At 33.3% G+C, this 26,040-nt stretch overlaps 1 protein-coding gene across 2 annotated transcripts in view; it reads left to right on the plus strand.

Annotated features, from left to right (window-relative positions):
- BRIP1 (BRCA1 interacting DNA helicase 1) overlaps positions 1–26,040 on the plus strand; it is a 75,664-nt gene that overhangs the window by 5,870 nt on the left and 43,754 nt on the right. For both annotated transcript variants that reach the window (XM_085301364.1, XM_085301362.1), the window contains 9 exons: positions 1,058–1,192; positions 9,527–9,811; positions 11,828–12,049; positions 12,566–12,765; positions 16,726–16,858; positions 17,369–17,520; positions 18,404–18,575; positions 18,692–18,829; positions 19,268–19,429. In XM_085301364.1, coding sequence (XP_085157490.1) covers positions 1,058–1,192; positions 9,527–9,811; positions 11,828–12,049; positions 12,566–12,765; positions 16,726–16,858; positions 17,369–17,520; positions 18,404–18,575; positions 18,692–18,829; positions 19,268–19,429 — 1,599 coding nt within the window. The remainder of the gene's footprint in view (positions 1–1,057; positions 1,193–9,526; positions 9,812–11,827; positions 12,050–12,565; positions 12,766–16,725; positions 16,859–17,368; positions 17,521–18,403; positions 18,576–18,691; positions 18,830–19,267; positions 19,430–26,040) is intronic.

Below are 26,040 nucleotides of genomic sequence, written 5' to 3' on the forward strand. Positions count from 1 at the left end.
ACTTGTTACATACTATTGCTGGTTGCATACTAACTACATACTCGTTGCATATGTGTATSAGCAGTTGGAATGTAATATTTTGAAGCACGATACTCTGGAGTTGAAAGTGCTCTTGCAAATATGTATTAAAAATATAAATACTGCTGTGTATGAATTACAGTTCTGTTTTATATCCTGTCAAATGAATTTATCTCTGGCCTACTGCATGGAGTGCAATACTTCTCTAACAGTTTTACCTGTGTTGGTATTGCTATCACATGACTTAGTACTTGTGTCTCCAGTGTGCACTATGAATAGTTTTTGTGTTTTTTTTAGAGTATTGATAATATGTTTACTTCTGTTTAGTTTTTAGATTGATTAATATGTCTTAAATTTATTTCTTATTATTTTAGTTTTGGAAGTTTCCTGTTTCTATCTATAATACCTTCATAACCTCTACCTGTTTTGTAACAATGTGAAATAATAGAAGACTGATACTGATTAGTTAAGAAAAGGTATATATGCTCTTTTTTTGCTCAGTAAGAGCCAAAGAAGGTTCCGTCAGGTTTGGTCAGTCTCTAAAATACATAGGATTACAGTGAAAACAAGAACATTATTAGAATGGGGGCCTAGTTCAGTTTGAAATTTAGTTTGCATGAATATCAAATAAACTTTTTGCAGAATACTTATTCTAGGAGTGTATGTTAGCAAAGGATTGTTGCTGTCTAGGARCATGCAGTAGGATAGCTTGCTAACAGTTTAGTAATCTACTTTTCTGTTTATATGTAGAAATAACTAGATTATTTTATTGAATACATTTTCCAAGACATGCTTTTTGAGACTAGGTTAAAAATTATGGGTTTTTTGTATGTATTTTATATTAAAATTTTGTAACTTTTGTGAAATCAGTTTTGTGTGGCTTAGATCTGGTTAAACTGTTAATGAATATTAGCAACGCAGTGTAATAACAAAACATGCTCACAGTGGGGAGAAAAATTGAGACAAAATCACCGACCACTAGTGTAAACGCATTTTTCTGTCCTCTGTATTTGAGCATAGTACTTTTTCTCCCCAACAGGTTAGAAAACGTCATTGTTTGACAAAAGGAGTGCAGCTAGTTGATGCATTAGAAGTTTATCATCAGAGAAAGAATGGGGAGCTGATTGTTCACTCTGAAAAAAGTGTGAAAACCACTGTTTTTTCTCCTAAAAAAGTAAGTAATACAGTAATATAGTTCTTACATCAGTTCAAGAGAGATCAACTTTTTAATGATTTTGCTTCAATAAAWTTGCTCATGAAAACTCTGCTTAAAAAAATATATTTTCAGAATGCACTACGTGTCCTGCTCTATTAATTAATGTAAAGATTTCCAAACTGCAAGTATGTAAATTGCTTTGAAGTAATTTATTGTCACTATCAATAATGAGAACTACAATGGCTTTTACTGCTAGTGGTGATGTCTAGCAAGGAAAAAATGCATTTTCCGAGATAGTGTGGGCTCATTGCCAGCTGAGAAATTGCTGGGGAAGCACTCCCTTGTGTTAATAGTTCAACACCAAAATGGTCTTTCCTTTTCCTGTTAGGGTGAGTACATCATCTGTGGTTCCCTTTGGTGTAAGTCTGAGACTTTCTGTATTTAGCTGCAAGCTGGATTTGTAAAACTACTGTTTTATTATATATTTTAGAAATTGCTTCATGTATTTTTAAGAGAAGTATCAAACAATTAAAACATTTGAAAGTATTGTAAGTTTCTTTTATTTTTGAGTAGGTATAGAGTTTAACTCTTATCTTSTGTGACTGTGTGCTTCTTGTGGTAAAAGAAAACAAATACCCTAAAAAATTATCTTAATTTTTAAAAGCAGCATCCTGTTCCTGGATCCTAATCATCTGAGGGACCTTTCTAGTCGGATTTCTTTATCTGGGACTGAGGCTGTGTTCCATCATTATAAAAATTTCACACRTTCTTTATTTCAAGGGGTGAGGGAGAGGCTGAACACTAATCACATGAATGACTGCTTTTAAGTTGTGTTGTAAATTAGTGACTTTGAAACTGATAGTCTTGCTAAGTTGACAAATACATATTACTTTTTTCATCTGTGAGGATCAAACTGTTAAACAGTGACCGTATAGTAGAACTTTTTTTTTCTCTGTAGTTTATGCTGCTATGGTAAAGGAGATGATGGGAGACAGGAGGGCGGTTCCTTCAGCAAAACTGCAATATTAGTTGCACATAAATATGGATGAACCTTGACTTCAAATCCTAGAAYAGTATTGTTACTATTAAAGATTTCTTTTTTAACAAGCTATAGTTAAAGCTTAACTTCAGAGTACCTTGGTCTCTTAGCGTGTTTTTCATATATCCTAGTACTTTGCTAGTATCGCAGTCTGTTTATACTGTAGGGTCATGAAATCCTGAAAATACAGAACTCACTGAATCACCAAATATGAATCACATTTAAAACATGGTTTACATATAGGCAGTTATAGAAATAGTCTATAAGAGACTTAAGTGGTATTTGTAAAAAGAATTAGATCAAAATATATTTGTAAAGGAATTTCCAAATTGCTTTTTGAGTTTTTTGAGTGTTAAACTTATGTCTAGTCTAATTTTCAGGGCTTAAATGCTCAGCATGTTTAAACGATCAGACCCTTTAAGGCATCTCAGGTCCTAATAACTACTTAGAATCATTAGCCATGTTTGATAATATTAGCCTTAACATAAATGCAGATAGTGAGGATGGTTGTAGACTTGCTTCTAATTTAAATACAATATTGCAGCRTGCAATCACTTAAGAAAACCATTTTAACTGGATATGTGATTTTATTCTTAGCTGAAGTACAGTGGTTTGCAAARCCTAAATTGTTTCTCTCCAATTAGTTCTCCTAAACACTGGACTGAACCTACTATGGTGACTTAGGATATGGCTTCCCAACAGCAGAGAATCTGGCCCAGTAATTCAGCYTGTTAGCTTTCAATATGTGACAGCATTTGTACAACTTGTATAAATCTGTTTTATCACAAGTTGTAGTAGGTTTATGGCATTATATTATGTAAGGACTTGAAACTAGGACCAACAGCTGTTGGCTCTTTTTGTGTCTTAAATTAACTTTTATTTTAATTGTTGTTTGTTTTAACTTCAAGTGCAACTTTGCAGTACACTGTGCTGTTGTAAACAAAGAACAAGGCAGACACTTTGCTATTACTTMAAGATACTGATAGCTAAATCTTTTCTTGACAAAAGTGAATCTGTGTTCTAGGTTATTTGAGGGGAAGTAATTTTTATTAGTTTGGGATAGGTGTGTAGGTTTTCAAGTAGGATTTTTAAATGCTTTGTGCAACTGAAATAAAATTGATACTGTGAAATACAAAGGCCAGCAGAGTGTGCTGTTGATTTTCAGACCTTTCTTCCTTCACTGGAAGGAAGACAAAGGCTTTTCTTCTTTCATAGACTCTCAGATTTGCTTTGTCTGYGGGTATCTGAAAAACTTGATTTACAAGTTCTCGACGTTTCAGATAGTGAAGAAAACTGAAAACTTTTAATATAGATTGACAATTTGTTAAGTAAAAAATTGAGTAAGAATCCGATTTTTCTAAGTCTTTTGAAGTCAAGCAGTATGTTACATTGTGCTGTCCATGGGTCTGATTTTGCAGATAGTCACAAAATATACTCCCAAGGACTATTTATTACTGAACATCCTTGTTTAAAGACTACTTAAAAAAATAAAAATATCTCTTCAAGCCAAAAAGGAATTTATTCAGTTATCTTAGGGCATGAGTAACAGTTTAGACTGGATGGTCACTGAAGTTCTGGATTTATTATCTATAGARTAAGCCTGGAAGTATTATCATGACATTTTGGTTCAGTCTTCTCTCCTTCCATATTTGGAATGTATCCAGGAGCTGTACTGGGAGTGTTTTGGCCTGCTAGTTGATGTTTCCAGTCTCTGATGGTGATGAGAAATATATTCTTGTATTAGAACTATTTTGGCTCCAAAAACAGAAAAAAATAAACTCAGCTATAACACAATAATTTGTTTTAAATCCAATTACTATGGSGAAAAAAAGAAGTGGTTGAGTCAGAATCCAAAGACTTACCAATGTGTTTATGAAATAAAAAGATTTGGACTGAAATCATGGTATGTAGTATTTTTAAAAAACTTTGTTGGGTTATGCCATGAATTAATGCCATTTTCAAACATATTTTCTAAGCTTTGCTTTAAAAAAAGAGATCAGGAAAAAATGACCAAAAAATAAAAACTTTTTTAATCTTTATATTTAAAAGGATATAATATTGTTTGCCTGTGGTGAACGTTTGCTTTAGGGGACTGAGAAATGGTCTGATATCAAGAAACAATTTCAGAAAGAAAGGCCTTATTTAGTCTTTGTACTATTTAACTAGGTTAAATTTAAAATGTTKAGACTGTCACACCATAGGCTGTTAGTTGCAAAAATACTTTTCTCATATAGTTTATCCTGTTTGAAATAAAATCAATGGAGGTAATTCCATCACTATTATCATAATTGATCATGTATTTAGGATGATACAGTAATACAATAAACRTGCAGTTTATTCCAATCTACGCTTATCTTACACCTTTTAAAACTAATTTTTGCCTGTTGTTTTAGGAGGTACATCACCTTAAACTAGGCATGCGCTCACAAAGCTGTTAGCTGGCTCTTCTGAACAGTGCCGATAYTGACAATACTGTGATGAAACAAAGTTAGTATAAAGAGTCATATTAGTTTGAACATGTTTGAAAATGTATGCCTAAGTCTCTTACTTTTAATATAAGCCATTCCTGTTAATGCTTACTAGGTGTGCACGTTGATTGAAAACCAATTTCTAACATTTGCTGAAAGGCAAAGAAGTTTGCATTTGTTTCCAAGTAAAGTAATACATAAAATTTGGAAAGTGCAAGAGGAGTTCCTCCGTTTTTATTTTTCTTAATCAGTCAGATAAAACTTGCTTTTTTACATCTGGGTTTTATTGCAGTCAATTCTGTGCTCAAAGTGAAGTTAATTTCTTGTCAAGTATTACTTTTTATAGTCCAGCAGAGAGAGAATGGATTGTTTGTTGTAGGAGCGTGAGAAGTGCTGCCCAGCGTTGCTGCATCAAAAGAACATCTGTAGATCCAGGAGGTGTAGGATCTTCTGCTCAAAGCGGTGGCTTGTTCTTAGCTTCTTTCAGTCTAGCACCTGGGAATCCATTTCTGTCCTTCAGCTGCTGATTCTTTCAAAAGAGGGTATTTCTAGTATGAGTTTAGATGAGAAATTATACCTTTATGGTACTCTCTTGATTACTTCTATCAAAGCATGTGGTCTGAGAAAYTAGGGCAGCTGTGTTAAGGAATCCCCATTTATACTAGGTAAAAAAAGTAAACAGTAAATGGAGAGTAGTGTAACAAACACTTGGGGTATCAAAAAACAACTGCAAAGAGAATCTGTCTTAATGTGCTAGCCCATTGCAGTTTAACATATTGCTTACAACCTTCACAATAGAGTTTGAGTGACTTCTGTTACACATTCCAGGAGACTGGCAGTCTGTTACAATCAGGGTCTGGACTCTAGAATAGCCTAATTTACCACGATGGGATGAAGAAAGTTGTGGATTTGTATTACATGCTCTCACCTGACACYGTATCTGATCCTTTACCCGCTGATTGACATTTTGAATGAGCTCTTTGAAGCAAGTTCCAGCTTAATTAAAACGTTTGCTTGGTTAGCAGTGATCTGTGAAAGCCTGTGATAAATATTGAACTGGGTTCACCTGCTGGTTACTGTGAGAGGATAAACAGCTGCTTTGTGTACTTTAATCAAGAGGCTTCAGCAGCAGCAGAATACTGTGCTTTTTGAGAGCATATAAAGGAATAGTTGAAAAGCTCTGGTAATGTCACTACTGATACCTTACTAGGTTGTGCTTGTGTGATATTTCACACAAGAGGTATTCACTGCTGTATCAGTTAGATGGCTTTGTAACCAGGAAATGTAGATGAAGATATGAAGAACTCCTCTTATCTCTTTGTGCTTCAAAGATCACAGCCTCAGTGTTGTTTGAGCATTATTTTACACGTAGGACAGGTTGGTGAACTTGATTATTCTTTTATTAATCTGACTTCTACGTTTTTTGCCATATAAATATTGATGTGATAGACTGTTTTATCTACTCACAAACAGAAGGAAAACCAAGCTAGATTAGAAGAAGGTCTGTATAGTCCGGTATCTGATGTCTGATGGCATCTGTTACTGGATATTTCTGATGAAATACTGCAGACAGTAGAGGTATATATTTTTTTCTCCCTCTCCTAAATGAAAGTTGCTCGCAGATTCAAACAGCTGAAAATAGGTTTAGTTATGAAGTCCAAGGGTTTTGTATCGACTGCAAAATTTTAAGCACAACTGTTGTGATTCTGGAAATTGTTACTCATATATATCAAGTCCTTTTATACTTGTCATGTTCTAGACAAGAATACACCATACATAGTAAATACACTTGCAACTCAGCTGTTTTTAGAACAGTGCAAATGGGTGCTATAAGTAAGATTAAATTCTATGATGTTTTTAAGTTGTGTACCTACCACTTTCTCCTCACAGTCTCAATTATTGTAGTAGTTTTTCGTTAGCTGTTAGTTTTGTGTAACCCTACGTTACAAGAATTTTAAACCAAAATGGCGAATATGGGAAAGCTAGTAAAATTATACAATACTTAAACAGATTTTGTTAGGTATGTGAGCTCATGATTTTTCTTGATTAGAAAAGGGTGATGCTCTTTGTGACAAAGTATTTGCAGCTGAAATAAAATATTCAGTGAAGCCTACAGCAACTTGAACTCCAATAAGTACATTTTGATAGCATCATAAATAAAGCAAAACCTGAACCATCGCGCCTCTAAATTGATGCTGTGGCTGAGGTGGTGGCCTGTGGGGATCAGGAGGGAAAGCTTTCACAGTGTGTCAAACCGGGGCTGTTAGTGGACTAGTTCTAAGTTGTCTTTAATATTAATCACTTATAATTAAAAAAAAAAAAAGTCTATAGATCTTCACACAAATGTTGGAAGGTTTTCTAACTGTATTATAAGTTAGAAAGTATCTCTTCTTTCCATCTGTAAAAATTTACAGTATGTGAGGCAACATTGCCATGTGAACTGCCATATTAGTAGTTATCACTTTGTCCACTTATTAAATATTCTGCATCTTTGCTTTTTCATTAGTAATGGGAGATTAACACTACATTAGCTTTTTCTGTGTGATATCAATAGTAACTTTTTTCTTAGAAATATAGTATTAAAATAGTTTGTGTTTAATAAAATTTAGAAATGGCCAAACCGTTTTTAAAGGATAACAAAGAATACAAATGTAGTAATGCAGATAACAGGAAAAACTTGACTTATAAATTATGCTATAACCATTTCCTTAATATTTCTCTTCATTATAAAGGGCCTTATAAAATTTTATTTATTTATTTATTTAAGTTGGGCTAATGGCATCTGTGTCTTCTAGAAATATTATGACTACTGCAGGGCAGTTTTATACTTTTACTGGCTACTATAAAATCAATCTGAGTTTACAACTCTCTCTCAAAATATTTTTAAGGGTAATATTTTAAAGATGGAATAGTGGATAAAGTGCTCTTTAAAGCCAGTATTATATCAATTTCAAATTTTAAAGGAAAAACTTATGAGTCCACCTGTAAAATATTGTAACCTTAGACATGTGAACACACTTTTAAATCTTTTTAGGGRAAGAAACTTATTATATTTTAAAACTCATCACAAAAGGACTTTGATATGTAAATATTTGAACTGTATTTTCCTATTTTCTTGATTGTACAATGACAGTTAGAACAACTTTTCAGAATAGTCACCCGTTTGGCCTTGATATTTTTCTATTATTTTATTTGGCAAATTAAATATGAAGCTTAAAATTAGCAGTGAAGTGTTAGTGATATTTTTATCATCTTTGAATTATGCATATTCTTTTTTTCCTCTGAAAACGTGAGCAATCTGTCTTGAATTAAAGTGAAGAGATAAATGTTTTTTTAAAGGCCTATGTGGCAAGTAAGCTGATTCTGCTTCTATTATATTAGTAGTTAGTATGTAAATGTGGTGGTCATTATTTCAAAGATCAGAATAGAATATAGATGATAGAAATATCAAGGTAGAATTTGCATTCCAGTTTTCTATGTGAGTACAAACTGAGTTGAATATTGCCACGTATGTAACATATACCATATGTCAGCTGTTTCCTGCTTCACTATTGACAAGAGCCCTATTCATAACTCTTCTTTTTATCCTTTCAGTGAATAAGTAATTATTTGATATAGAAAGCAGGATATTTGGAACTGGCTATTTAATGTGGCAGCACACCGTAATGAAATCTGCTGTTACTGCAACCTGAGAAGGGAATGTAACAATTCCAGCATGGGTGTAACTTTATCTGCTTTGAGGGCCTGTTTATTTGGCACATCAGTGAACCTTTTATCCCAGTGAGTGACAGCTCCAGCAGGGTTACATTTACTCACGTTCTATCATGTATTGTAATATTTAATGGAGGACAAGGCTGAGTGGGACTGAAGGTAATATGAACTTGCTTTTCCACAAAGTGGAGGCTAAAAGACAGCTTGATCCCCAGTATTGTGGTGTAACACGCGGCGTGACTTAGCATTTGTTTATAATGGTAAATCTTACTCATTACAATTAAGTGTGAAGGAGGAATATTTGAATGGGCAAGTACACATTGTTATTTGCACTATCAAACTGAAAACCAAATACAAACTCTTTTGCACTAGAAAAATTAATTAAGGAGATGTGTGTGGACAAGGTTACTTCAGAATTACTTGGTTTCCATGTGTCTGCTATTTTCACACTATTTATAATAATCTTATCTAAATCTTTCCAGTATTTAATGTCATGAAGAACATTAAAAATAGTGTTTTTCAGGAATAAAATACGTTTTAAACAAGTATTTCACAGGATTATTTTTTAATTTTGTTTTTTAATCTCATAGTTACTAGATGTTCTTTGATATAATAGCATGGCAAACATGTTTCTAATGGAATGTATATGAAGTCGTCTGTTTTTATCTGCAAATGCAATTTCATTAAACTGTCCAAATTTCTTTTGCTTGCTTTAAAAGAAAGTGTTGTCATCATTTCAGTTTGGGTTTCTGGTAGCTGGACGCCTTTTTTTTGCCTCYCTTGTTCAAGGAGTATTCTTAAACCTGTATTTAAATATTTGCATGTGAGAAGTTCCTTTACATTATTCATGTATGTCAATCCTCAGCTGAGTACTAATTCTTCCTATGATTAGATTATGATAAAATTGTATCCAGTGATTGCTAAAAGTATTTTAAGATTTTCAGGCATAAGGAGGTGTTATATATACTTTTACGTGTGTAAGCCTTTTGTGGTTTGATAGGCCAACCTGATGACCTCACAGGCTATCTTGAACTATCCCAGAAAGCATTTTTCAAATAGATTTTAAACAAATTTGACCTGTTCATCTTGCAGTGGGATTTTCTGTTTGTTTGTTTGTCTGTTTTTTTTTTGCAGTCTTCTGCCCCTTGCACTCAGTGTTCCTGTTCTTCTGGAAAAGAAACTGATAGTAATGCAAAGAAGAAAGAAAACGGMGATCAGTCATTCATCCCGAAAATATTTTTTGGAACACGAACACACAAACAAATATCCCAGATTACCAGAGAGTTGAAGAGAACAGCATATTCCAGTGTCCCTATGACAATTCTTTCTAGCCGGGATTATACCTGTATTCATCCAGTGGTATCTGGTAGTGGTAGCAACAGGAATGAAATGTGTGTAGAGTTGCTGGAAGGAAAACACGTGAGTAGTTCTGCTTCAGAAAAATGGGCATTCATTTAAGCTTATTTGCATGAAAGATAATTGTGTGAAAAGTTGGAATGAGCTATATATATAGCTTCTTAATGCTATGTTGGTTAAATGCCTTCTGGTAAGTTGCTTTAAACTAGAATATTAATTTCTAGAAAGTGTTGATACTTAGTATCAATATGTAAAAGCATGTGATGATAGGATAATATTTGATTATTCGTAAACTTTGTTATAATTAAAAAAAAGTTTTACTCAAAATATTTTCCTTTAATCATGAAGAAGTTACGTATTCAGGACTTATGCCTTAATATTTAAATTTTCTTCTTTTGCACTGATAATGTTGACTGCAATATATGGGATAAAATAGTTGCATATTTAGAAAAATTAAAGATTGGATTTAATTTCTTGTAACATACATAATGGCTAAGAACCCCTTCTTGATTGGATCAGCCACGACCAGTTCTGYGATAATAACTTAATAATCCAGTCAACGAGGTGGTATTTTGCATACTCTCTGTGGAACACACGATTCATTCACCAGTATAGATGTGGGGTGTTTTTTGTCTTTAACTRCGTAACTTCTACCAGTTTTCTAGTCCTGCAAGTCCTCAATAAAGGTGGTCATTGTAAATCAAAAGGCAAGATTTTTTTTCCCATACGTTTTGGTTTTCCTTTTAAACCAAAATAACAGCCATGCATATAGACTGATTAAAAATATGTGAAAGTGAGTTAGAAATGGCCCTATGGTTAAAAGTTTCACAGCTGTATATAGCAAATTAAGCTTAACAGTAATAATCAGAAAAGAATTTGAGAAAGTTTTGTACACCATGTTTAATTCACCATAGAGCRGTAGAAAATGGCACAACTAATTTGTCACTTCAGACTTACTTTGAAGAATATCATTCTGTATCTGTTTTTTTGAGGATTTGAGTTTGTTTTCTACTTACTAGGTGTGAGTGTTTTTGTATTCTTGAATCCTCAGAGTATATTCTAGTGATAACGAAGGCTAGTGTTTATTAGTACAGAAGTGAGCTGATAAATAGATACTGGACAATTTATGAGCCAAAAGTCTGTAAATATGACATCACTTACAACCTTTACCTTTGGTTGTGTTAGTGTTAAAATGGGATGGCATTTCCTGTTGTGATTATCACTCTATTCTTAAATGGTTTTGAAGAAAATATTTTCTAGAGTTCATYATCATCTTTAATTTTTATTACATATTTATATTATTATATTTCARAAATTTATAGCCATTAATTTATAGCAAATTATTTTCAGGTTGAATAGCACAGAGAAATATTATTTCAATCTTAGCATCATTATTCGTCAGTATAATCATTCCCTATATATTTCTGTAATTTAGAAAGTATATCTGGTCCATGCATTTGACTCTTCCTGTCCACTAAACCTCAAAATCCCCAGGATCTGAATTTTGTTTGACATAGTTAAACATGAATAAAGGGGCTGCTTTGAAAATCCTTGACAGACTCATTAGTAGGTTGATAAGTGCRTTGAATCCATCCTGAGCTTTCTAGAGGTGAGAAATACATGAAGAACAGAAATAGATTCAGATATGATTTAAATTCTCTGATTTGCTTTCCTTGTTAAATTTCCAAGCAGAAAGTATTAATTTATTGACAAAGGATAAGAATATACTGTATTTATATATTTTTGTGAGTATTTAGATGTAATTATTAATGATTTTGAATTCTTCACCCATTTGATGATTTGCTGGATTAATGTTCTTAGCAAGACTGAAGTTACCTTTGATTTTATAGATGAAAGAGAATAAAATGTCTTTTATTGATTTACAATTTTTGGGGGGGGACACACGGATTTGCTTGTTGTCTTTCTGACGTGATGTGTTTTTATCATTGTCCAATGTAAGTAACAGCTCTCAAAAACATTTTCATGAACAAAAGTCTAAAGGCACATAAAAGGTTTGAGGTTTAAATTTTTTTTATTATTATTTGTAACATCTAACTCTGTGTCCCTATTTATTTTTAGGGAAAGTCCTGTCTTTATTACCATGGAGTTCATAAACTCAGTGAATATCATAYGCTGCAACTGGCACATAAGAAATGTCAGGCTTGGGACATTGAAGATCTAGTGAGCCTGGGAAAAAAGCTTCGTGCATGTGCCTATTTTGCAGCTAGAGAGCTCATGGTGGGGGCAGATATTGTGTTTTGTCCTTATAATTATCTCCTAGACCCACAGATACGAGAGAGTGTAAGTATATTTGTAAGTGAAGTATTGCAATAACTAAAGTTAACTGAAGTTAAAATGAAGTTACTAAGGAACATAATGGTCAGTGCAACAGTCAGCTACAGTATTTGTATCCAAAATGTTAACTACAAATAACCTCTGGGTTAGAGATTTTTTTTTCTTCTTTCATTTAAAAAGAGCATTTCTGTATTGCATGTAATACTTTCATTCATCTTATATTTTAGCTGATTAGTTACGTGGGTTTTTCTCTCAACGGAAAGGAACCTTTAGAGACTTCACAAATGTATGGGTTATAGAGAGTGTAGTAGGTTCAGATTATATTCGCCTAGGATGAGTGAGATAGCGCTTATTTTTCTTTTTCTGGTTATTTTCTAGTTACAGAAATTTGATAAAAAGCTGAAAACAGCTTTCTGTTGCTTGCACCATGATGGAGAATATGTGTTTTCTAGAAACCTACTGGTTACCATTTCTTGGTTATGTATTTCACTCTGTTTTACTAGACTTTTTTTTTTTTTGTAGATGGAAATAAACCTAAAAGGCCAAGTAGTCATTTTAGATGAAGCCCACAATATTGAGGACTGTGCTCGGGAGTCAGTGAGCTACAGTGTTACAGAAAATCAACTAAGATCTGCTCGAGAAGAGCTAGATCTCATGGTCAATAACAACATCAGGCAGAAGGATCATGAGCCCCTACGGGCTGTGTGCTACTCTTTGACAAAGTAAGGCAACTCTTTTTAATTTTATGATATCAATTAGTATTTTTTAAAAATAACATTTATATTCCTTTTACTGATGCATTTTACTGGTTACTGTGTTGCATCATATAAAAGGCAGTAGAGGTCTACTTCGAAGGATGCAGTCACTTGATTTTTTGTTCATTTCAGGAATCTAGAGGATTTTGGTCTATTTTAAGAAAAACACTCTGCTACTCAAGAGGAAGCATTCAATTCTGTTTTGTAAAGTGACTTATGCTCTTGAAGACTCTGCTGATTTTTATGCAGCTTACTCTCCTAGTTTATGAAGTTCTGTTCAAAAATTTTACGTGGGCCCGTGTATATTTCACATGTGTTTATTTTTTTATTTGAAGAATAGCAATAGCATTACTTTGTCAAAGCATTAATTAATGTTTATAAAACACTTGGGAGCCTTGGACAGAAAATGATGTAACAGACACTTTCTATTTGTGTGAAACAGTTACAGAACTTATTTTCCCAATAAAGTATTCTGTGCTGAAAAAAATAATCTACCCAGGCAGCGTATTGTCATGTGTAGGTGAAATAATAATTCTTTATTGGTCCAGTAAAAGGCAATGAAATTCATTATAGAGTGTGATGCTTAACCACTAAAGCTGTCCAAAGCTTTAGTTACCATATTCTGTTTTAAGTAGCTTCTATCTTTGCAGTATTTGAGTACTTATACAGTGCTTAAGTTTCTTATCCTGAAAATTGTTAGGTTTTATCTAAAATTATTCAATTGTTTTTTCAGAAAGGTTGAGAGGAAATATTTTGTCCATGCTTGATGTTAAATAATTTCCTAAATCTGCTTCAGAATCTCGTTGCATCTGTGATTTGGAACAGATTCTCAATATTTGAAAGTGAATTTATCAAGTATGCCTTTTGTTTTCCCTCTGAAACTTTACTCTAACTTGAGCAAAGAGATAAGGGTGTGAAAAATTGCAGTAAATACAAATTCTCAGTAGAGACTTGTTAAAGTCTTTAGAGAATTCAGATAACGAACTCTTTGCACAGAGCATGGACTATCCTTTTTGAGTTTCTAATTGCTGTCAGAAAAAAAAGTTGTCCATATAGAATAACTGAGCCCTTGACTGTGTCACTAGAACATGATTTTCATGATTTGCTTTTGTATTGAAATTAAAACCAAGCATGTACCAAATCTCTTAATACTTCCCATGCAGGAGCACAAGGATCATAACATTCAGTGGATAGAGAAATAGATGAYTGAGAAAGAGAGGGAAAGTAAACCCCAGAATCCTTGAAGGTGGTAGAATTGGAAGGGAAGGGTCTAAGCAGAAGTGGAAATTAGGGAGAGAGAATGAAAGARAGAAAAATAAAGATCAGGAGCAGAAGTTGGGGAAGGCGGGAAAGAAACGAGCAGGGGCAAGGCAGAAGTAGTCTGCAGGGAGCAGTCTGGACAGCGATTGAAACAATGTCGGAAGAGTCTGTCACCACTAGAAAATTGGGAATTTAGCTTTGTAGACCTTATTTTTTAATCTTTTCTTTTGAGAATCTAAGGACTGAAAGAATTTTGGAAATGCATGGCCATTGAAACCTGAMCAATAAAGTCAGTGATATAAAAAGTGGATAATGGTACAACTAGCTTTGAAGTCAACTGATCTCTGACTCATATCAAATAATCATTTTGTTATGTTAGTAGTCAGCAAAACAGCAAAATAAACCTTGGACAGCAAGTAATTTACCGTTTTTCCTATACTCTCTCCATCTTAAAATTTATGTTTATGTGCCACTGAGAAGTGTTTTTTTTTTCTTTCACTTTTTTTTTTTTGGGGGGGCTAATTATCCTACCTTGGATGCTTCGAATATTAAATTTTAGTAAAAGATCAGAACAGCATGGCTAAAGATTTGATTGCTTCAAGCTTTTTAACCTTATCAGAAAAACTAAGGTTGATTGTCTTGGCAAATCTGCCAACAGTATGAAATGCAGTTGTTGGAAAGCCAAAGACTGGGTGTAAATGGCCAGTAATTGGTAATACGCTATTGCATAAAGTGACATGGCTTTGCCAAATGCATGGGTAATTAGAAAAATCTTATTTCAGTTATAAATATCCTGGGTCTTGATTCCAGAAAGCACTTAAGCATGGGCTTAGTGCCAATGAGGTGCTAAAGTGACCTTTCTGAGGAATTTGAATATATACTGTAGAGGTGTACTGGCAGGCTTTACTCATGGTGATGCAGGTTTACCAGTACAAATCAGTTTGTTCAGCAGAGTAAACAACACGAACAATAGAATTTCTATTTCTCTCTCTCTCTCTCTCTTTTTTTTTATTTTTTTTATTTTTTTTTTAGAGGGGAGAGAAAAATATGCTTTCTGCAACTGACTGCTGTTAGTAACATTTGTTAAATCTTTTACTGAATAAATTGGATATGCTATTTCTCCTTTGAAGCTGTAGGTGTCTTTCTGGAAATTGAGCCGATTTTTATTCACTCTTACTGCTTTATTCTAAAAACAAGTAGTTGTACTAAATTAACAGTATTTCAAGAAAAAAACTTTAGATTAAATTGGATGGATTTTATTTGAGAATTTGTGAAGATTTATACGATATATTGGTTCAGAAATATTGTTCTGTTAATTTGTATTAGCATTTAAAGTATGACCATTTCAAAGGTCTATGGTGATGTTTGAGGTTCAGGACACGGAAACAGAAGTTTTGCATTTCCTGAAATGTTTTATCTATTGTAAATCTGTTTCATTTCTATCATAGTGGCCTTTCCTAATTTTAATTCCAGTTCTTCTTGATCTTACATTTGAGGAGTTAGAGCTGAGTGTTACACTGATGAACTCGCACTTGTGTATGAGTGATAATGATTTTTTTTTAAACAAGATGGAGCAAATTATAGCTGAAGAAGTGATTGTTATGATAGTGTTCCTTTTTGGTTTGTTCTTAACCTTGCAAAAATGAGTTTTTAATTGTTCCATTGAACAGATTATTTGCAGTGACAGAATTGGAAATCTGGAACTAAAACAKTCCGTAAGCCTTGTTGCTTTAGTTGATAATAAGTGATTTTGCAGATACATATTTTGAACGGATGTAGAAATGACAGCTGTCTTTCTGATGCCTCCTGCTGGTTGACAAAACAGACAGCTTCGGCATTTTTGGAGAGGGAGCAAGCTTGTCTGCTTTTCTCGACAAAGGGGAAGTGCTGTAATACTGGATAAATGATGAAGGACATGTTTGGTTAGAGAAAATATTAGCTCTGCCACTGATAAGATCTGCATGTTTAGGTCATGCTTATATAAAAACCAATGGCATTTTGCATTGTCAGTAGGGTTATAATGCTGCTTAATTTTGAAACAGAGTTTCAAAATACTGTAGGCTGCAAGACYATAACAGTTGGAAACATCTGTAGCTGGGTTAAAGTATGCAGTTTTTGTTGGCATACATACCATAGCCGTGTATAAATATTAAAAATAATCATTTTATGTTTAAGAAAACCTCCGTGTTTGTTTCTTACTAGGGAAGCTTGAAATTGGCAGGATAACAAACCAATCAGAGTGTCAATTAGAGTATCATTTAGAGTAGTAGTGAGTGGCCTGAAGAGTACAACAACTTTGAACATGGAAATAAGACTACAGAAATATTTCTTAAATATGTCTGAGATATTATATCATAGGAACAGGTTATATTTTCATCCTTTTTCCTAATGCAAAGATACTACATGGTGATAAAATATAACTATGGGGACAAGTATTCTTTTCACTTTCATGAGCTATATCGCAAGCAGTTTCATAGTAGTCAGTTCAAAGATGTAAAAATTGCATACAGAAGAACAGCATCTATCKACTTAGATATTTATTTTTACGTGTTTATCAGCGTTAAAGAATGGTGGAATTTTTGAAGTTCGATTGGTTTTATACCTGAAAAGTATCTCTAAATCTCACTAAAATTAATACTGAAGATATTTCTGATTTCTGTCTTACAGCTGGTTACAGGAGAGCTCTGGTCAACTAGTAGAAAGAGGGTATGAAACATCCTGTAAAGTTTGGAGTGGAAAAGAAATGCTCACCATTTTGCACAGCATGGGAATAACCAATATTACTTTTCCCATTCTGCAGGTAATGTTATATGCCATGTGGGTGAGTGACAAGAGTGCATAATGCTGATCTTGTTTAACATCTTGAAATATTCATAAGATAAACGTTAGCAGGTCTTTTAAATAAATACAATTTTACAAAGTTGTCTGAAAATTATACTTGATGAAAACCAGGAGTTATCCGTTTAAGCTACTGGAACTTGTAGAGAATCAATGTTTTAAAGTATATAATTGATCGTGTGAAATTATTTAAATTGAGCAATTTAGTCACTGATAGTTTTGTCTGTGCTATCCATCTGCATTTTTATTGACTGTTGAAATGTTTTTACAATATTCRCAAGCTTATCTTTCCTTTATGTACAAGCCAAACGTTAAAAGTATGGTTACTTTTCAATTCTATCTTTAGTCTATGTTTTTATAGCTATGTTAGGTGAACTTTTAAAACATTGTGGTAGTCAACTTTGGATTTGTATTAGTTTTGGTTTTGAGAAGATATTTAGAATGTTGTTAATGTGGAGTTTGCCTCTTACAGAAACATTTTGCTGCTGTCCTGGAAAAAGAAGAAAAAGTATTGATGTTTGGTAGAGAAGAGGTTATCGAGATACCAGTTGTGAGCCCTGCTACTCAGATTGTGTTAAAAGGGTTATTCATGATTCTTTTATGTCTTTTTAAAGATAATAGCAGGTCAGTGAAAATATACAGCCTGAACTTTGCGGTGTTTTTTTTCCTCCCTTCCTACTTCATCAAAACATGAAAACTTCAAGTGAGAGTATTTTATAGGTCTGATAGTCGCTTTTCCTTTTATAAATTCAAATGTTTTATAGAATGTTTGAATAGCTTTAGTATGTATGCTGAAGAACAAACAGGTGCCGTTAGGAGCCAGGTAGGCATGTCTAACACAAACTTAATTCTACTGCTTTGCCAAATTGCCTCTTTCATTTGTACAACACCTCTTTTATGGTGCTTGGCTTCTCTGAGCAAAACCGTACACTTGAAAAAGCCTTGGAAAATCTATTTATGTGGGAAAAATTTATTGAGAACTAATTTAAATACTACCAAATTATTTTTTTTGCATTCGTAAGTGAATTGAAATATTGAACAAATTTATTTGAAGCTTGCATGTAGATTTTCTTGATGCATTGCCAAGTGAAACATGCATAGATTTTTCTTTTTTTTTATTTAGTACTTAATTTGACCACTGATGTCTTAAATCTTGACTATTAATGCCAGCAGTTATTAAAACTTTCTGATTTAAACCTCTTTTTTTACTTATAAATTATTATAAAGCTTCGTTATTTTTCTAAAAGGGAAACCAACAATTGTTGMAGCTTTAAACCTAGATTAATAATCTGTTTCTAGCAAACATTACTTTACACACTACGTGGTCTACATCTACTTTTTTAAACAGTATATTGTATAAGTTATTTTATATACTCAAATTGGAAATGCATTGTGGCAACACTATCTTTACTTTTTATAAACTTAATGCTGACTCAATCTGATAAAATTATTATTACAATTTGCTTAATTGTTTTAATTAATATTTACATTACATATATCTGTATAGGTATGCAGATGATTACAGAGTTGCTTTACAGCAAACTTATGCTTGGATGAATGAAAACCAACTTGATGTTTCAGATACAAGTGCCCKCTTTACACGGACAAAACATAAAAGGAATTTACGGCAGAAAACTGTAGTCCACATGCTTAATTTTTGGTGCTTGAATCCAGCTGTGGTAAGCCGAGTGTGAAGTAGAAGATCTTCTGTAACTTGACTGATCACAAATACATATGAGAGCTTAAAATGATAATATGGATTGTCTAAATTCCTTCTCTTCTTTCTCTAACCTAGGCTTTTTCAGACTTAAGTGATGTTAGAACAATTGTTCTGACATCCGGTACACTCTCTCCAATGGATTCATTTTCTTCAGAACTTGGTGTAAAGTTTTCTATACAGCTTGAGGCAAATCATGTTATTCGGAACTCACAGGTAAAAATCAGGGTTGTTCCCTTTCCTGAGGTGTGATGCTGGCCATTGCAAAATGAACAATAACTTGCAATATAAATGATAACAAACACACCCCAAGAGTAAAAAGGAGTGTATAAAACAGACTTTTAATTGCATTAATGATGTTGTAAAGTGAATTTTCAAAGGAAAAAAGGAGCAATATTTAGACATCTATTCCATAGGAAGTGTTGAAGTTATGCTATTTTGATAATAACCMTCTAATGTCAGTTAATGCCCTCTTCTCTCTTTTAATAATAATAGAAATTTAGTCTCTCTATATTTTTGATATTAGAACTAATTTGTTTAGGAATAGCTAACTATTTTTGTTCACATTTAAAGTTTTGTTATTTAACCTAGTGTAATTCAATTCAATTTGTGTCACATATTTTGATATTAACATTTTTATTATTAATACACTAGGTTTGGGTTGGCACCATTGGAGCAGGCCCTAATGGTCGGAAACTGTGCGCCACATTCCAGCATACAGAGACCTTTGAATTCCAAGATGAAGTGGGAGCACTTCTACTTTCAGTGTGTAAGACAATTGGCCAAGGAGTTTTGTGTTTTTTGCCATCTTACAAGGTAAGGAAATCTTAATTCATGTTCTTCCCACCCCCCCCCTTAAAAAAAAAAAAAAAAAAGAGCAAAATCCCTAAACTTTACTTTGTTTTTTGAATCTTCTTGAATCTCATAATTTCTTGAATCTCGTAATTGATGGGCATACAAGCTTGTTTTTCATATCTTCATACTTGTTTTTGCCAGATGTCAGTGTCTCAGTTAATATGAAAGGAGTGCTATTGTTTTGATAAATTTTACCAGRAATACCCATACTGATCTGTAGTCCAAATATGTACACATATGTGTATGTATACGTATATGTGTGAATACACACACAGAGAGAGAGAGAGAGTCTTGTCAGAATTTTTTGGTATGTAAATAAAACGTAGAAGTGGAAAATTCACACTAGTATTTACTTCATTGGTTCATGCTTAATTTCACTGGCTGGAAATTTTGGGCTTTTTTTGTTTGTTTGTCTTTTCCTTGAGCCAGATGGGGATTGCTCACCAAAATCAGCTGAAAAGAATCAAATTTCTCAATTACCAACTAGGTAATATTTCATTTTGTTGACAGCAGTTATCTAATTACCATTAGTTGATTGTTATTTACACTCAGTTCTAAAGAACAGTATAAACCTGCATTATAAATCTATAATTCAGGTCTGTTTTTCTTGAAACACTAGTTACAAGTTCCTTGAATTTGGAGGGGGGGAACACTATCTCTTTTTTTTTTTTGGCCCAAACTTTCATGTTATTTTTACTGTTTAACTGAAGATAATACAATGCACAGTTTTTTCTTTACTGGCTGTCTGTAAAGAATTGCAGTCATACATGCAGTTACTGACAGCAGCCATTAGGTGACCACATTAGACCATGTAATGTACCATCATTGAGGAAAAGGATTACTAAGTATAAGTGTATTTAACCTCACTCACAAAACTCTGTGCATTTATACGCAATGTTAACAGTTTGAAAATTAATTTTTCATTCCGTTTATTTTATTAAATTGAGTGAGGACACATTTCAGTTTTCACTGTCGTCACTATTCTTTTATTGAAGTATATAATGTTGAACAGTATGTGAGAGTTGATCTTATATGTACATATACAAACATATATATATATATATATACACACATGCATACACATATATATATATATACACACGCGCGTGCGCACACACACACCAGACAAATACTTGGGAAAGCTTTTGTGAGAATACTAATCTGAATAGAAAGTATAGGGAGACTTGTAACTGGCATTTAATAAAGAAAGAAAGATTACTGAACAGCTCTGGTACCCTTCCCCCTCTCACTGCCCTTCTGCTTCACTGAAAGGTCATCTAGCTAAACACATCGAGTGTTTTTGCCTTTGTGGGAACACTTCCATGAACCCAGTGAAAATATTGATAAATATAAATTGCAGACAATTGAAGGCTGATATTTTAAAATCATATTGCCAATATTTTTCTATGGCTGCCCTTTTTCATTCTGCTTCTTTTATTCTGGTTTGGGTTGCCTTTAAGCCTAAGAGATGAATATGTTGAAAATATAGAAGGATGTTGTAAGCATAAGCATATTAGTACAGAGAATACAGGATATTTTCCTTTCATCATCATATAGAATACTGCTTACCTGTCATTTGCATTTCGAAACGGTTCTTCAGAAATTTTTGTAGAGAAACTGCTACACCTCATGAAAAACTACAGCTTTTTAAGAAATTGTTTAATCCTGTCAAGCTCATTGTTCACTTAATTCAAATAGTAAATTGGATGTTACCTTCCTTGTTTATATATAAGGAGAGTACTAGAGATGGTAATTGCATCTTAAAGCACTTTCATTCACTTCAGTGTACTTAATATTTCATGGACTTTCATTCACTTTAATGAAATATAGCTATATTGTCTTTTTGTTGTGAGAATGCTAAATTAGCAGTTTTCAGCCTCAGTCTAAGGGTATAGAAAGACTAGAGGGTGCAACAGTAGCCTCTTGAAGCACGGGTGGAGACCCTTGCCTACCTGACACAGTTTGTAATGATGAACAGTCAGGAGCCTCGAACCAGTAGACAGGCRGTACTCTCTTACTGCTTGACCTGTTACTTGGGACTTCATTCCATGATGACAGAAGTAACATAAATGTATGGTGGAAGTGGAGCAAATTAAAGTATAAGAACTTCTCAGTCTGGAATTTAACGGGCTTTTATAAACAATATTTATTTCTCTGTATTTTGTCTTTAGATTGCTTCGTAAACCTTGAAGACATACTCTACAAATGTTGTGTGGAAGGGGAAACATCTGTATTCATATTAGAGCTGGGGAAACTAACTCATGCAGAAATCTAGTGATTTTTTTTCAAAATTCTGACCTCTTTAATAGGGAGAGAAAGTGTCTTGTACTCAGCTGTAAGAAGTATCAACCAATATGAAAGTTTCCATGTGCAAATAGAGGCATGCAAAGTCTCTGAATGTCGCTACATTAAACTAATCATAAAATCAGAAAACTGGATGCTTCTTAAAGTACATCTGAATTGAACCTTATAATGTCACTGAGTAGGTTGCTGTAGGAGCTAGCATTTCAGTCACATACCCCTTCCAGTGCTAGTGTGCGCAAAAAGCATCCATTAATGCTCTCTGTTTTTCTCAGCATTCTTTCAGGTAAACTGTGTCCAAGGAGATTCTAGACTCTTTTGAATAGGTCTCATACTATCAGGAAGATTTAGTAGTCATTTGTCTATATTTGGCTCTGAGGTGCCCCTTAAAAGCAGAAACTTATAATCTGTAGAATATTATTCCACCATTTTATAAATAATTTTATGCCCCTAACATTGTGACCCTGCATCCTTTCCTAACAATTCTTTTAAACTACTTTATAACAGCCTGAGAAGGTACTTTCCAAAGACCTTTTTGGTAGCTGTATGTTTTGGTCTTTCATTCTATGTTTTCATGTTATTTATTTGGCTGATAAAAAGAAGAAAAATAGTAGGTAAATATGGAAACTTTGATTCTCTCTTTCTCTCTCTCTCTCTCTCTCTTTCTCCTGTTTGCTTGTGCCAGCTATTGGTAGCATGCCAGTAAAATATTTCTTCCCTGAATAGTTCTGCAGTTAAATTTTGAGTCATTCATAGTACTTTGAAAAACATGCACATTTTGCCAAATAACTTGCAGTTTTCTAGTTTTGTCTTTTGAATAATCATGTCTTGCACTCTATCCAAAAATATCAGAATACACAAAATATGTATTAAAATGAGAATTTTTATGAGGGGATGACTTGTTTAATAATTTGCTAGCATAGAATATCCTATTTTTTCTTAGGAGTACACTGCAAATATGTAAAATTGACAGCACACATTCCATAACTGAACTTTTTCAGATATTAAATGTTGATCTTTTGGTCAGCTGAATGTCACTGTTTTCATAAATCAACCCGCATATTCTTTTTAATTCCTATTGCCATTATCAGCCTTGTCCCTTTGTCTGCAGATAGTTTTATTCTTCTTGCAGAACAAAACAGTAGAAAGTTTTTTTTTTTTTTTTGAGTCCATCCCCACCTCCCCCAAGTACCAAAACCCAAACTAGGAAACTGTGTGAAAAGTTTAGCATCATCTTTGGAGGAAGGAGTAAGACTTTTTGTGATAGGTCTTGTTCAGTGCAAAGGGCTTTCAGTTCTTGTTACTGGGGCCTTGTTTCACAGTTAATGTAAATGATGAACATTTTTTGCAAACAACTTCAAACACTAGCCCATATATAATTAGTCTGACAAAATGTGAAGCTGATAGAAGGAGACTCTTTTTGCATTTTAAACTATGAGCTTAGAAGGAAAATCACAATGCTCAGCTGTTGGTGAGTTGCTAAAATTATCTACCAGAAAAGTATTTCAGTGTTCAGTATCTGCGCAGGAGACATCTCTGAGATGACTGACTCTTTGGTTTAGTTCATCTAAGCTCATGGTATCAGACAAGAAGGTGATACTAGTTGCTTAGCAGCTTGGTAGCCAGGTGACATGTAACTATGAAAATCAACAGCTTTAGAAGCCAATTTGAAACTAACAGAGCTTAAAGAAAGTATTTTTTAATACTCTAAGGAAACTGGGTGGCCCACTAGATATTCTGAGCAATCTGGGGGGGCCCACTGGATATTCTTGAGCAATCTGGATTGCCCACTGACCTAATCAAAGCTTGAACGGTATCAAAGCAGTGAACTCAGTGAATTTAAAGAAATTCACTGAAGTAATTGATTTAAAAAAAAAAAAGTCATAAGGGCATTTCTACTTAGATAAACTAGTTTGAGTGGTGTTTCTCTAGTCTACCACCAAAACTACCATTTTGATGATACTATTGTCTGATCCTCTGCCACCTAATTGTCATCCAAGCTCAGAACTACTACACCATCCTCAAATTGATAGTGATATAGCTATTGCTCAACCATCATCAATTTGTCTCCTTGGATAGGCACTTTCAGAAGCCTTATTAGATAAAAGAGGAGAAATGAGTAACAAAATAAAAACACACTACACATGAGGGAAAGCACTCTGCCAGGGAAACAATTATCCAATATTTGAGAAACTGGAAATGAAACCATTCCTGTCTACCTTCTGGTTGGCTTTATTCTGTTCACCTATGCAACAACATTATCATTACTTTTTTTTTTTTTCCCCCCTCTGTCTCCTGTACTGTTGACCTCACTTACCACCTTTTGGTTTTAAATTGTTGCTCTTTGGGATAGAGATGATGTCCAACTTGTGTGTTTGTAGACTAACAAGTACTGCAAAGCCGTCTCAACCTTTTGAACATTAAAGTAATTGGTATAACAGTGATATACCAAATACATGTAGCATATAAAATAGCACTTTTTCTATTGCTCTATGTTTTGACGTGAAACCTGTACAACTTTTTAACATTAAAATATCAAGAAATATGTTTTTAACATTAAAATATCAAGAAATATCTCCTTAGTTTCTAAATAACTTTGTAAAATAAATTAGTATGAGAAACTTTTATTAGCAGATAAATTTAGCTTATTCTTTAATAAGTTTTATAGACTAAAGCAAGTAACTAGTTTCTTGTGAAAACAAAGTTGAGTTGAACTACTTGCATACCAACATGTCAGGGAACTGATTGTTTTTAAAACTTACGCGTTAAAAATTAAAGATAATTCAGCTGTTCTTCCCCCCTCTCCATTTTTTTCTTTGTATATCAAGACAACTATAGGAGAAAGAAAGAAGCGTAAGATTAGAGCAGTTTAGGTCAGAAAATCTACCAACTTATTATTTCTGAATAATTTGGAATTGCATCGATTTTATGTGAATAGGAAAAAAAGCTATAGTAGAGAAACTTGCTTTTATTTTATCAAGTATTTGAATAAATATATTTTTCATGGAAAAGTGACTATTCAAAACATAAGTATGACAAATATGTAAGACTAATAAGCCAGCAGAGGAAAATGTATGTGTGAGAAGAAAACAATGTATTGGATATACATCTCTACATCTGATGTATATTGCTTTATCTTTTGGACAGCTGTGATGTCATGTGTCATATATGGAGTAACCAACAATAATATACAAATTTTTATTTTTGTAATTGAAGTGCTGTCACTTTCATGTTTTTTTTTTAAAAAAACTTAGTTTTATATTTACTAAATTGCAAGCCTAGATAATTTTTTAGGATTACTAAAAAACAAGCTGATGATACAATGCAACAAAAATGCATTTATGTTAAAATCAGTAGCAACTCCAGCAAAAACACTCTATAAAAGTGAATATCAGAAGGTGAAAAGATTACTCAGAAATCTAAGATGCTTTTAAACAAGATTAAGATAAGGACCATTAGGGTTGATGTCGCCGACCTGTCTGCATTAAGATATATCTTGCCTGGTGCCTGCATCTTAGATGATTCATTCAATATGTGTCATATCAAAGTCAAGGTATCTAGCAAGGAGAAAAATGCTAATGCTTATAAATTTTAGTGATGATCTATCATGATGAATTAACTGACCTTTCTTTAGTAGATTTTTAACAAAATAAGTTGTAATCTCTGGATAACAATGTTAATGTTTTTTTTTTTTTTTCTTTTTCTGTGAGCCATTGTTGATTAATTTGTCTGCTAATTGTTGACTCATAAATTGGAAGCAAAAAATTAAAAATGAAGCGGTTGCTCAAAAGGCTTTGAATTTCTTAGTTCACAAGTTTTACTTGTGAAAAGATAAGTATTCTTCACTTAAGAATGAGATTTGTTCTGTTTACTTCTTCCTTTCTCTTACACCTTTAAGAAGTTAAATATCCTTCATTGATTTGTCCTCCATTTCATTTGTATCTGCTTTTCTTTGCAGAGCTTTAACTTTTCAGGTCAAGTAGCAAAGTTTTCCTTGGTTGCTGTGTATTTTATATTATACTGTATCAACTGTATTTGTAGAGGGAGATGGCTGGGAAAACAAAGAGCATTTCACAAGTACTAGCCTAAAAAGATAGAAACAATAACTACTTTGTTTTCTTTCTTGCGAACCTCTTAGAAATGGTTAAATGGTCTAAATCTATGTATTTTTAGATTATTTGCTATACTGTCTATAAAGTATTAACATCCAAATGTCTGCAAAAGTGACTTTTTTCGTACTAATTGCATGACTGTGCTTTCAAAAGTGCAGG

The sequence above is a fragment of the Rhea americana genome, unplaced genomic scaffold (assembly GCF_003343005.1).
Source record: "Rhea americana isolate MKP2758 unplaced genomic scaffold, rheAme1 scaffold_175, whole genome shotgun sequence".
NCBI classification, from domain to species: domain Eukaryota; kingdom Metazoa; phylum Chordata; class Aves; order Rheiformes; family Rheidae; genus Rhea; species Rhea americana.